Here is a 12615-nt window from a genome sequence, read left to right as displayed (position 1 = left end):
ATTTAATGAGATTGATCTTGTTTTCAGTCATCTTACATAAAATTGGAAACACAAACATTACTTGGATAAAACAGAAATCTAAAGTGTGCACAAACATGCCAGTGAGAAGTGTTTCTACATTTTGAAAGGTTATTCCAGTTGAGAAGGAACGGTTTCTAACTATGTATTATTCCTGAAGAAAAGAGCAAAGTAACTGTGTTGTGAACACAAAAAACACTGTCCTTGTTTCTTGCAGGTTGTAGTATGATTACAGCTAACTTACTGTTGTTAAAAAGCTTTCCTTTGCTGCCTTAGATGAAGAGCAGATTTTTCTCAAAGGTATTGACTTACTTTTGAAAGTCACTGGGTCATACAAATACCAGTGTTTAGAAAGATCCTCTTATATTTTTCAAATGCCAGCAGGAAAGAAGTTAAACGTTATATGAATGGATAGAAAAATGAACAGAAAAAATACCGTCGCTTGGTCTTTGTAATATTACCACAAATATCAGCCTGATTTTCATAATATTACCACAAATATAAGTGAAACACAGGTATCGTGAAAGGAAGCCTCAGTCAGATTTCTTTTATAGTAACATTGTAATACTTATGTTTTCACAGGGGAAGTCCGTTTGACTCCAGAGGACTTTGCCAGAGCTCAAAAATATTGCAAATATGCTGGCAGTGCTTTGCAATATGAAGATGTGAGCACTGCTGTGCAGAATCTACAGAAGGCCCTCAAGTTACTGATTACAGGCAGAGAATGAAGCTCTTATTGAACAGATTCATGTCTTTTGCCTAAAGAACTAACAGCTTATTACTGTACCTATTAGGGGAGTGGAGTTATACAGACATTCTCGCTCCCATCACCTGTGACAAAGAAATCACTGTTTCAGTGTCATATTAGCAGTTAATGGTACAGTAGGAATCTCTGTTTTCGTTTTACAAACAGTGGAGCTAGAAACATAGGAATACAGTGGCTTGATGTAAGCGCAATACTGAAGAAAGTACTGTGAACACTGCTCAAGATTTATAATTCATCTTGCAATATTTAGATTATTGGAATGGGAGAATGCTGAATCTGTAAAAAACTTGAGCATAAGAATGTTCTGTTAAAATTCTCACTCAGATTTTATTGTTTCAAACAGTTATTTAAAAAGTATAATAGCTTTAAAAGGGTAACTAAGATTAGTGCTTTCCTGCTGAAATGAGAGCATGTGAGAAAGCTGACAGATCCACAATGGGAAGGACTTTTTTCTATATCTAAATTATTTGGGTATTATCTGAGACATAATTCAAAGTTGAGGGAGACTTGAGGGCATTTGTATATCATTTTAAAACATGCTGGAAAAAACATTTGTTGATACTTCAGAGAGAGTCATTTTGATGGTATTCCAAACAAACCCCCCACAACTGTACGGACTGCTACATGTATTCTTGATTATTGGTTCTTGCTCCTTTTGTGTGAACACTTACAATTTTGTATATGTATGGGTAATTAAGAGAAAGTACTAATATGTATCAGAGATGAACCTGAAACTGGAGGCAGAGATTCTAAACAACATGAACTTTTAGGGAGGTTTACTTCATAGCTGTTCAGTCTTTTTAAGAGGCCAAAAAAAAGGCCTGTTATTCAGCCATTAAAGCAGTACAGGTTCATCTCTGGTATTAGTGTCATAGAGCTTCATATTTCCAGCTAATGTTCTTCCTGTCTGCTTTGTTGTGGAGACTTTTTGGACTTGGGATTTAATTAAAATATCTTGGAAACTGAATTTTGAGTCTTTATGAGGTCTGCCCTTGCAATTATAGAGCTCTTGATTGTCAAAAATCCATCCATGCTGTTTAAAAGAAAGAATAAGTAGTCTTTTAACTGACGTGACATAATAATTGAGTACACCATAAAGCATGTCTGATTTACGTAATAACTTTAATGACGTATTATCTGATCTGTATTTCTTTGCAAGCTGCCAGACCAAATCCATGTATTCTTCATAACTGTACTATTTTGCAGTGACTAAAATATGTCTGATATTCAAAGCAAATAGATGAGGAAAAGAAAATCAAACATAAGCATGCATTAAAGTTTTACTGGCCGTATCCTTTTAAGAGTGTAGAGTCTTTGACAGCAAGTTTGAAAAGGGTAGTGTGAAACTTGTAGTGTATGCTTAAGCATTTTGGTTGACTGAGATTTAATAGATAAAACATAGGACATTGTTTGTGTGGCTTTCTGATACGGGATAGCATGCTAATTTGGACAGTGATTTGGATTAGATTTTAATTGTTTTGGGAAATTTAGAATAAATCAGTCTTAAACTTTTTTGGCAGTAATGCTGTACCTGGGGAATAAGCCTCTGTTTTTTACAGTGCATTATGCAAGATAGGTCCTTCAACTTCAGTGTCAAACTGAATTACTGTAAATTATTCCATGTATATTATTGTGGTGTTACACTGTGATTGGAAAAGCTGCTTTTCAGTTGAAAGAAGGATGCAGAACATTGATTCATGTAGAAATATATATATTGCGTTGCTATAAAAAAATCAGAAGTTGCTTTCCTTTGGGGATCATACCACTATTTATTAATACCAGCTTCAGTCCCCAGCACTTGATGGAGGAAAATCAGTTTTCCTGTTTCTATTTATAAAATAATAAAAGAACTTCAGGGCTGTTGTATTACATGGAAAAATAAGCAAGCTTTGATATAATATGGTATTAATTTGAGGCTTTTCAATTAAAATTGCTACTATTATTTTTTTGGTGATTGAATCATATGACAAGGAAGTACATATCTAAGAAGGTTGCAAATGAAAATTTAGTATTTCTTAAAGCGTATAAAAGATTGTCTGTTGGCCATGTTTATGCTGACCCTCTAGATTCCTCTAGAAAACCAGGGAATAAGCAATGAAAAAGCCAGAAGCAAATTTTTGAGTGATTATTTGCAAATGTGTAACCTTATTACGCGTAGAGAGAAATTAAAGTAAGTGTCTCTGAGGGGAACGGAGAGGAAAGTGCTAATATAAAAGTTGAAGAATTTCTTAGAGAAGCTATCAGAACATTCTTTCTGAAAATAGATTAGTGTTTAGAAGATTTATCATATAAAATTCTCATAAACTCTAAAAGTAAACATATCCTAATACCGATCTTCAGACCACAGCACCTGAATTAGCATATTGAATTTTATTTTGCATAAAACTACTTTGCTCTGATCATTTATTTTTTAATTTAGAAGTTTTGTAACAGCCCATCAAACCATGTTTGAAGCCACATCTTAAAGCTGCTAACATTTGATGCAACAGACTCTTGAGTATTTATCATCCAAACTGGTGCCTAAAGTAAATTATAGCAAAATGTTTCCGTTCCATTAAGTAAGCCTTTGGGACAACTTTAAATGTGGCAGATAGCCTAGAAGTACAAAGCAGTGTTGCAGAATAGTTCAGAAAGTGTACATATTTGAAAATGTCAGGAGAATGTAGGTAGATAGCCTGTAATTATTCCAAATTGGAATTTGTGGTAGGCACTGGAGTTTATGGCATCATTGTTAAATACTGTGTGAGCTTTAAGTGTTGACTGATTCATTTTACAGCCGCTCTGAATGATAAAGTATCAACCCATAGCCCCTCTTAAACTAATTCCCAATAGATATGAGGGCAGTATTAAATAAAGGAGAGTGCAATTTTTGTTGCGTGCTATGGCCAGCAGCTCTCTCTTCTTCAGCATGATTGCACCTACGTGCATGTTGGGCTTTCTTCTTTGGGTTGTGAGTTCTCAATCTTCTCAGTCTCCTTCAGGAAAGGAGAAAGAAGCGTTTTCTGTCAGATGTTCCATGTTCAGTTTTGCTACTTATGTAAGCTAGAATTTTAGTAAATCTCTTCAATGTTTGTTATGTAAAAGGCTTTTTCGTATTAATGTTTTTGCAGTTCTTTATTCTTTTTCCTCTCTGCAGGGAAAGTTCCATACAGGATTCCTACAACAGCCTTAAAAAAAATGTCTTGTGGAGCAGCTCATTGTTTATGAAATGGTGGAAATATTTTCAAATGTGCACTAATTGGATTTACTAATACTGGAGGTGTTCTTCTCCAATTGTTGCACTCATTTCAGGTGGAATTTTTAATGATGTCCTTTGTAAGTGAAGTTTCAGAAGCACAGACTGAAGTATGATCATATTTCAGGATGTGATTGTAATTATAGTATTTGATGCCATATGATGCTTATCTATGAAATATTAACAACAGAGAAACTTCCTGTCTGAAGTAGGATGGGGGGGGTGTCCCATGCAGACACACGTGTCTGTGCATTTATAATACAATGCATGTAAATTCAATGGTGGGCTATAAGAATGCCTTCCAAAAACATGATTAGTACCTTGTTTACAAGTATTGGAAACATGTCAGATACAAATATATAGACAATGCTGACAAATGTTGTTCTTAATGCTAAACCTTAAATGTACTAATGTAGTGCCAGAAGTTAACTTTTAATTGTGCAGTATTCCAAATGAGTGATGTTTTGATTTTCTCCTTTTTCATTTCAACAGTAGAATAGGAGCCTGGTATAAAAAGAATGGGAATACAAATTTAGAGGAAGCTAGATTTACTAAAGGTCAAAGATGGTTTCTGTTTTTTGTAAAGTCTTTGTGGTAATGTTCTGATTGAGATTGGAAAGTGCCCTTGCTTATAAAGTATAATTCTTGCTTCCTTTTAAAATGTCCTTTGTTATGCATTTTATGGAATTGGAACCCGAGCCTGGATTAGGAAAACCTGAAGTTTGATGCTAAGTTTCTAAACCACCAGTGCATCCCATTACTGACAGCAACTGTTCTTCACAATCATCTCAGAGTTCCTGTTTTTAAATGTTGGAATTCTAAACAAGTTTGATGGGAAAAGGAGCAATGCTTTTTATTGCATCACCACCTTTCAGTGCACGGCTGTAGTAACAGGAGAATTGGAAAAAAAACATGAATTTGCATCTGATATTTCGGTGTCAGGAAGAAAATAATATTATTTTGACAGCAGAGCTCTTTTTGACTTATAAGAGTATTGAAACAGTCTGATCATTGAGATGGTTCTGAATGTAATGCCCTAAACAGTCTCAGAGTAGAAACTTTGTTAACAAGAGCATTGAAAACAAACTTGAAAGACATGGAGACATATGCTAGGGGAGAAAAAGAAATCACGCTCTCCACAGAATGGGGATGGTACAAAAATGATTGCAGAAGAAAATACCTAGAATCCAACATGGGATGGGAGCATGGCAGGGACTAGAATGAGGTTAGAGTTGTTGGCTGATTTATTTAGAACCTTGAAAGAGATGAGAAAGAAGGCAGAAGATTACAGGAACATAGGAGGGGTAGGGAGGAGCACTAGAATGACAAAAAAAATACCACTTTTTTTTTTTTACTGCAAACTGGGAAAAATGTGAGTTATAGAACAGGAAAAAGTTAACCTAGCTGAGAAAATGATAGCAGAGACTAAGTCTAGCTCTAAAAAGGAAGAAAAAAAATACAAGTTGGCAGCAGTCTGAAAATGGAAAGGAGCAGACCTTCTCATCCGTGGGACCTTTGTGCTCATTAAAATATGTTATATTTATTAAATAATTATAATTGCCGTTTTGGAAAACTTAGGAGACTGCATAACTAACTTTATAGTGTCTGCAGACAGCTCCAGAGGTTCATGTTTGTCCTTAAAATGCTATCTACTAGATTTTTGCTTTCCTTCCTGTTTGGATTTGCCTCCCCTTTTTCACTGTCTGTATTTATTCTGTGGTGTTCCCATAGCTATAGGGGAGGTGGTTGTGGTTGAATACAATGCTAAGTATGACTGATAGCCCACATGTTTAGACATTCTCAGGAAATTTGGGAAGATTAACAGATCTTGGTTTTACCTGGTGTGTGCTATGGAGAAAAATGTAGCGCTTGTACTTCCCTCCTGAGCTTCAGGGGCTCTTGGCAGCAGTATGACTACAATATTTAAAGAAGGATATGTGGAAATTAACTCTACTTGGTGCCATATTCCCAGTCAGAGCCCAACAAGTTGGTCTCTAGGAGTTTGGAGACCTAAAGTTAAGTGGTGGGTGAAATTGTCAGCTTTCCCTTGCCACAATTGCCATCTGTAAAAAGGACTTCTTTAGATTTAACAGTTCTTAATATAGTCAGGATTTTCGCAATCCTGACAAGTAATGTCAACACAAGGGTTGATTATGGTAACAAGTTCCCAAAATAAATAGAGTTTTTGGAAGAAGTATAAAAGGGATTAATATGTAATGAGAACATGTATAATAAGAACGGAAGAAATGGAAAAAAAAGCTTGATAATTTAGGGGACAATGGGCAGGAATGAGGAGATGTGAGATACAGAGACAGTGTAGTTGTAAGTCATGGGCAGCAACTTATGTAGAGTGGTAATATCTAATGCAAATCCTAAAATGTTGGATTTACCAGAGGACAAACATAACCTCAATTCTACGATACTGAAATAAGTATAAATCCTTAATAACTTCTAATAGATCTATAAGTTCAGAGTTAGCATGTTACAGCAGAAGAACAGCAAATAAAGCAATGGTATTAAAAAAATAAATAAATTGTGATCAACATCAGGCCTGTTGGTTTAACCACAAGATTAAGCAAAAGTTTAAGTTCAGATTGTGAACAAAAGACCTGAAGTTCTAAAATGGGCATGATAGCATATAGTATGTTTTATCCTAGCCCGTGCATTCTGACCTCTACCCCAGGTGGTTTGGGGCACTAGATTTTCAGAAAGTGAACGCAGTGAATTTAGTTTACCTGAAATGAAGTAATGCTTGACGTAAGGCTCTAAAAATACACAGGTGAAAATAGATTAACGTGAGAACTGAAAGATGGATTAAAGCTGTTGGAAAAAGCGACTGCAGTAAATTCTGAATTATTTTCAGGATGGAAATGGAGAGAGATCAGCCCAGGGGTACATCCTGTTTCATATATCAGTGACTTAAGTTGAGGTCACTATAAGGCATATGTAATTTTTGGATGAGATGAAGTTGGGTGGTGTTGCAAGTACTGCAAAGAACTGGGGAAAATTCTGTGATTCTGATTGAAGGACTAGAATGGAGTGAAACTGAAAGCACAAAATACGAAGTCACTAACTTGGATTCTAATGGGAAAATTTTAAAATAAAAATTAGGATACTGGAAGCTAAAGTAATTCTGATCAGCCTCACCTAGTTCAGCGGGCTAATGCAAATTTAGGATGCATCAGATGAGATTGTTTCAATACAGAGAGTAAGTAAACTGACACAATACTGGGTTTGATTCTGATCATTGTTGATGAAAGTTCTTTACTGGTAAGAGATGCAAAGATGGGCTACTGAGATGATGAAAATCTTATTTTTGGGAAATAGATTGTCTGGTTATGTAATGGCTTTCTTAAGGCGTTAAGGACAAAGCATTAATTTATTTTAGGACATCTTGATAAATTTATGGATTGGATTGCAGGATTGAAGTAGTTCTAGAATTGAAATTTCAGTTTGTCAATCACTGAGCTTTTGGGAACATTTTTCTGGCTTCTGACCAACCTTGAGATAATCATCCCCCAAAGTACCTTGAAATATTACTGTAAAAAAAGGTATTGCAGCACCTGAGATGTTGTGACAACGTGATTTCTCCCAGTGTCTTCCAGTGATGCCTCATTTTGTCTTGATGAGGTCTAATGTTTGTTATGATGCATTGCAAGCATTTTGTGAGTAATAGTGAGTGTGAGGTGGAATGAAGAGATTTTTATGCATTGTGTGAATTCAGTACCTAGTGTAATGTTTGCTTGTGACTGTGGAAGAATATCCACAGTCTGCATATTTCTGATTACAGATACCTTTTAAACTTGCATTATGAAAAGCTTATCAAAGATTTAGATTTATAGCATATTGTCAAAATATGGAACTGCTCAAAACAGAGGCCACACCTGTTGGTGTGGATACGAGTTTGCAGGAACTAGCCCATATTGAAATCCCTGCAAGCAAATAATTCATTTTTGCTGAAGGTAATCAAGTGTATCAGCACAGTCTTGGGAAAAATACTTTATTCAGTGTAAATATTAAATCTCTATTTGTAAAACAAGTATGCAGGTACTCATGAGTGCTGCACTTCAGCTCAGCAGCCCTCTGATAATAGAAGCTTTACACACATGTGGCCTTTATCCTACACTTACTTGCCTGAGTAATTTCAGCCGTGTGAATGGTCCTATTGAGGCAATGTACTCATGTACATAAGTGTTTGCTGTGCTCGGGCAGAAAGCTTTCTGTGCTTGTTGTTCAGTAAAATATAGCTAGAACAATGGCTTTAATGGATCCGAGTGTGGTATGCTGCTAGTTCTCCAGTGTGGGGGTTCTAATCTCATAGTCTTTATATTGACAGATTTTGAGACAGAAGTCTTGACTTTTTTCCGTTTGTTTTCTGTTGGGAAATGCTGAGGTTTTATTTGTACTTTATGCAAAATAATAATGATAAATCGTATTGAACCTAATTGCACTAGACTTGCAGAAAAGGACAGTGCTCCTTTGAAGGCTCTGTCAGTATATTTTGTGGTACAGACAGATCTAAACCCAGCTGTTATTAGCTAAAAAATTTTTGTTCTCAGCAATACCTGCAGGAACGTGCACAAGCCTCACAGGACAGGCCCTGCCGTGTATACTGCACATGTTCATGAAAGAGGGCAACTTCTGTTCTTGTTCACTCTCAACCACCTCCCTAATTCAGAACATTCAGCTCTCTTTCCAAGAGAGCATTGTGAACACTGTTGATGCTTTCTTCCTCTTACCGTATAGCTTTAGGTGATGTATTTCTCCTGCAGACCCTTTGGAGTACTTGGCAGTTTTCCCTGCTGAAGCTCAAGTGAGATATGAACGGTGTAACTGAAATGTTTGTTGGTACTGTTCAGTCAGCTTTCAGTCAGCTTCTGTTTGTAAATGTTTCTACCTGTATATGTCAGGTTTACAGGTCCGTGTGTATTTCGTCAAATCACTACGCTCTTTGAACTGAAGCACATTGGAGTATGCTAAACACCTTGCAGTAGCTAGCATTTCTAGCACCTGCAATTTCTTCAGTTTCTGAAAATGGAAATACCTGTCAAGATTACTCTTTACTGAAATCTAAGTCCTAATTCCACAACTTCTTTATCTGTCACAGGTCATCTTTTCAGAGATCGTCTTGCCTCTTTTGACTGCTTTGATCAGTCTTTCCAGTCACTGTAGGCACATGATGCCACAAACATCTGCCCACTGTGCAAATCTTCAGGACAAGTCTCAGGACAGCCCATTTATTTTTGCCCTTGGTTCACCCAGCAGCAGTCTTAGATTAAAAATAAGATTATTTTCTACAAGCATTCACTCTCAGTGGCTAGTGTTCTGTTAGTCTCCTGTCTAGAAATTTCTTGATCTTCAGTCATAGAATCATAGGATCACAGAATGGTTTAGGCTGGAAGGGACCTTGAAGATCATCAAGTTCCAACCCCCCTGCTATGGGCAGGGACACCTCCCACTAGACCAGGTTGCTCAAAGCCCCATCCAACCTCCAGGGATGGGGCCTCCACAATTTCTCCAGGCAACCTCTGCCAGTGGCTATGGAAGTCAACTTCCTTGTCTTTTTAGTCCTCATGGATACAAAATGTAAGAACTCAAGCTCCCAAGAGAAGACATCTAGTTATGTTCTCAACTTAAAAGCTCTTTCACATTCAAGCCTTTAGAAAAGGGAAATGCAAAACGCAGGGTGGGAACCTTGGGTTTTTCAGACATAATGTTTTTAGAGACTGCAGAGGCTTTCTCTTTGTAAGGCACTCTAGAGAAGACATGAGACTATCAGCCATTTTTCTGAAACTCTGTCTCATTAAGTCTGTGATTTAAAGTGGTTTCTTGAGATTTTGGCAAGCAACTGGCTGAATAACTTTGCAAGGATAATATGTTGAATTGGTCTACATCTTGGTAGATTCCTCCATCATCACTCCAAAACAAAGGTCTTGCTGACTGTTACTGGGTGGGTAGGTTCAAAATATTTGACATTATACTCAAATATCAAATAACTTAGACAAAAAGTGCAAGGGACTGCAGAAGAGGCTTGTTTTATTCATGTGACCAAACACGATAGCCACCGTGTCTACTGCAGCCTTTAAAAAGAGTGAACAAACCAGAAGTGAGTGGCTTGGTTTATAGTAGAAGGTTGTCAACCACTTGACAATTTGATAACATTTGAAGACTCACTAAATAATTTCTTATTGGATTCTGATATATTGGTAGCGCAAAGCTATTGTCATATAACTCTCTGGGCCTCCCAGGAGGATACCAGAGCATATGCACTAATGTCTGCTGCGTGTTTCTTGATTCCTGAAGAAAATTTATCCTGCAATGAGAAATAATCCTTTGAAGGAAGCCATGTTTAGCACCTGTACAGTGAGGTTGTCATTTTGATTGAGGTTATCGTTTTTGCCCTCAGGACAGGAAAGATGTGGCCCTGTTAGAGCAGGTCCAGGGAAGGGCCACATAAATGATCAGAGGGCTGGAGCACCTCTCCTTTGAGGAGAGGCTGAGAAAGTTGAGGTGGTTCAGCCTGGAGAAGAGAAGGCTCTGGGGAGACCTTATTGTGGCCTTCCAGTACTTAAGGGGGGGGCGGGGGGGACTCCAGGAAAGACGGGGACAAACTTTTAGCAGGGTTTGTAGCAATAAGATAGGGCGTAATGGCTTTAAACTCAAAGAGTTTAGAGATCAGACGAAATATAAGGAAGAAATTTTTTACAGTGAAGGTTATGAAACACTGGTACAGGTTGTCCAGAGAGGTGGTAGATGCCCCATCTCTGGAAGCATTCAAGGTCAGGTTGAACGAGGCTCTGAGCAGTCTGATCTAGTTGAATATGTCCCTGCTTATTGCAGGGGAGGTTGGACTAGGTGACCTTTAAAGATCCCTTCCAACCCAAACTATTCTATGATAAGGATAGCTACCTGATACTTCTTGTCTCTAAGGGACCTCCGTTCACTCTAAAAAATAGTACATCTATTATATATGCTATGGTCTCTAGCCCGCTGTCTCCCAAATCCCCCACAGGCAACTTCCTGCAGACTTCATTTATGAACCTCCACGGAGGTACCAATATGAACACTGATGTTATGCGTTCTAGCTATAAAGGAATTGTTTTGAGGTCTTTTTGTAGAATGCAATCCAAATTGTTCTTCATCTGTGTACTGTAACTGACCTCTTTGATCCAATGTAATTTTAGATGCCAGTTACCTTCAGAGTTTGAAAGTTGCTAACCTCAGACATGTTCAAAATTATGAAACGGTTTTTCTTCAATAGATTTGAACTCTTGGGGTTTTTTGTTCTCTTCTAGAACTCCTCCCATGAGACTCCGATTACCTCGTTAGAATTGCTAATAGAATCAGGCCCAGAATATGCCTAGGAGAGAGGGAATTTAAATTGTTTCTGGTCATCAAAAGTGAATATATCATAGGCCAGTCTTGAATCTTAAAAACATTAATATATTTTTGAGTTCAAGTGAAGAATATCACAGATGTCATCTCAATGAAATCAGACCTGATCAGGACTGCTCCAGATTTCAGTCCTCTCTGTATTCCCAGAGGGTGGTCCTCTTCACTTTCCAGGGAGTCAGGCAATGGATTAAGTGCCTCAAGCACTGCATACAGAAGCAAAGGTACAACCAAGGTGACTGTAGCTGCAGGTTTCTGAATATTCTCTCCTATGTTTGAAGCATTTGGTGATGGCTTCTCCTTTTATTGGAAGGCAGGATCCTTGTCACTTAATCTTATCTTTGTATTTTTGATTTACCAGCCTTTTGACCAAGGGCTGTACTGTCTCCTGTTAAAAAAAAAAAAAAAAAAAAAAAAACAAAAAAAAAAACCCACATTTTTTTCTGCTAGCTATCCATCTGGTCAGGAGAGTAGGAAAGAGTCAGTTTCTAGGGTACAAACCTGATGTTCTGCGTCCTTTGAGGAGTAGGTTACTTTGAGGATTCACCATAAGTGGGGTTTTTTTGTTTGTTTTCTGAAGACTGGTATTGAAGTTTCACTTGAAACCATTGTCTGCCCTCATCCTTAAGCGTGTTCATGGAACCAAGGCTAGGTCAATGCTGTATTGACCTCAACATCTTTTGCTGTTCATAAAAGTTCATCCAGGTTGTCCTCTTGTCTGTGTCTATAAGCCATTGGCAGTTTTGGTGTGGAGGTTCTCTCAGTCAGACTTGTGATGACGTGACATGCGGAGAGATAGAACCATGGATGACAGTGAGGCAGATGCTGCTGGAAACGTGCCATTGTAAAGGAGTAGATAGAGGTGGTTGAAACTAAAATTTGGTAGCTTAGGGCCGCTGTATCTGGAGGTAATACATCTTAGGAGAAATTAGTTGTAGGTAAATAATCTCTCATACAAGTTTTTAAGACACCTTTTCATCACTAAAATGACCATATCTCATACTGTTGATGAAGATGCAATGTAAATTGTAAAGTTAATGCATATGCAAAATATAAAATAATAGGAAATTTAGAGTGGACATACATGTTTATCCTTTTTTCCAGCTATGTTCTGGGCAGTGCCCAGTAAAAGGACTTTATTTGGAAATCACATCCCACAAAAAAATTTCCACATAGAAGTGGATGGAAGAAAGAAAAATGAACC

General features: G+C 37.4%; 1 protein-coding gene across 1 annotated transcript in view; it reads left to right on the top strand.

The window, feature by feature from the left end:
• Positions 1 to 2296, top strand: part of VTA1 (vesicle trafficking 1) — a 43263-nt gene extending 40967 nt beyond the window's left edge. Inside the window, exon 8 of the mRNA XM_082481836.1 lies at positions 601 to 2296. Within this exon, the coding sequence (XP_082337962.1) occupies positions 601 to 746 (146 nt within the window). The 3' untranslated portion in view covers positions 747 to 2296. The remainder of the gene's footprint in view (positions 1 to 600) is intronic.
• The last annotated feature ends 10319 nt before the right edge of the window (positions 2297 to 12615 follow it).

This window comes from Vanellus vanellus, assembly GCF_965231255.1.
Source record: "Vanellus vanellus genome assembly, chromosome: 3".
Lineage (NCBI taxonomy): Eukaryota > Metazoa > Chordata > Aves > Charadriiformes > Charadriidae > Vanellus > Vanellus vanellus.
This window is presented reverse-complemented; position numbering and strand designations above follow the sequence as displayed.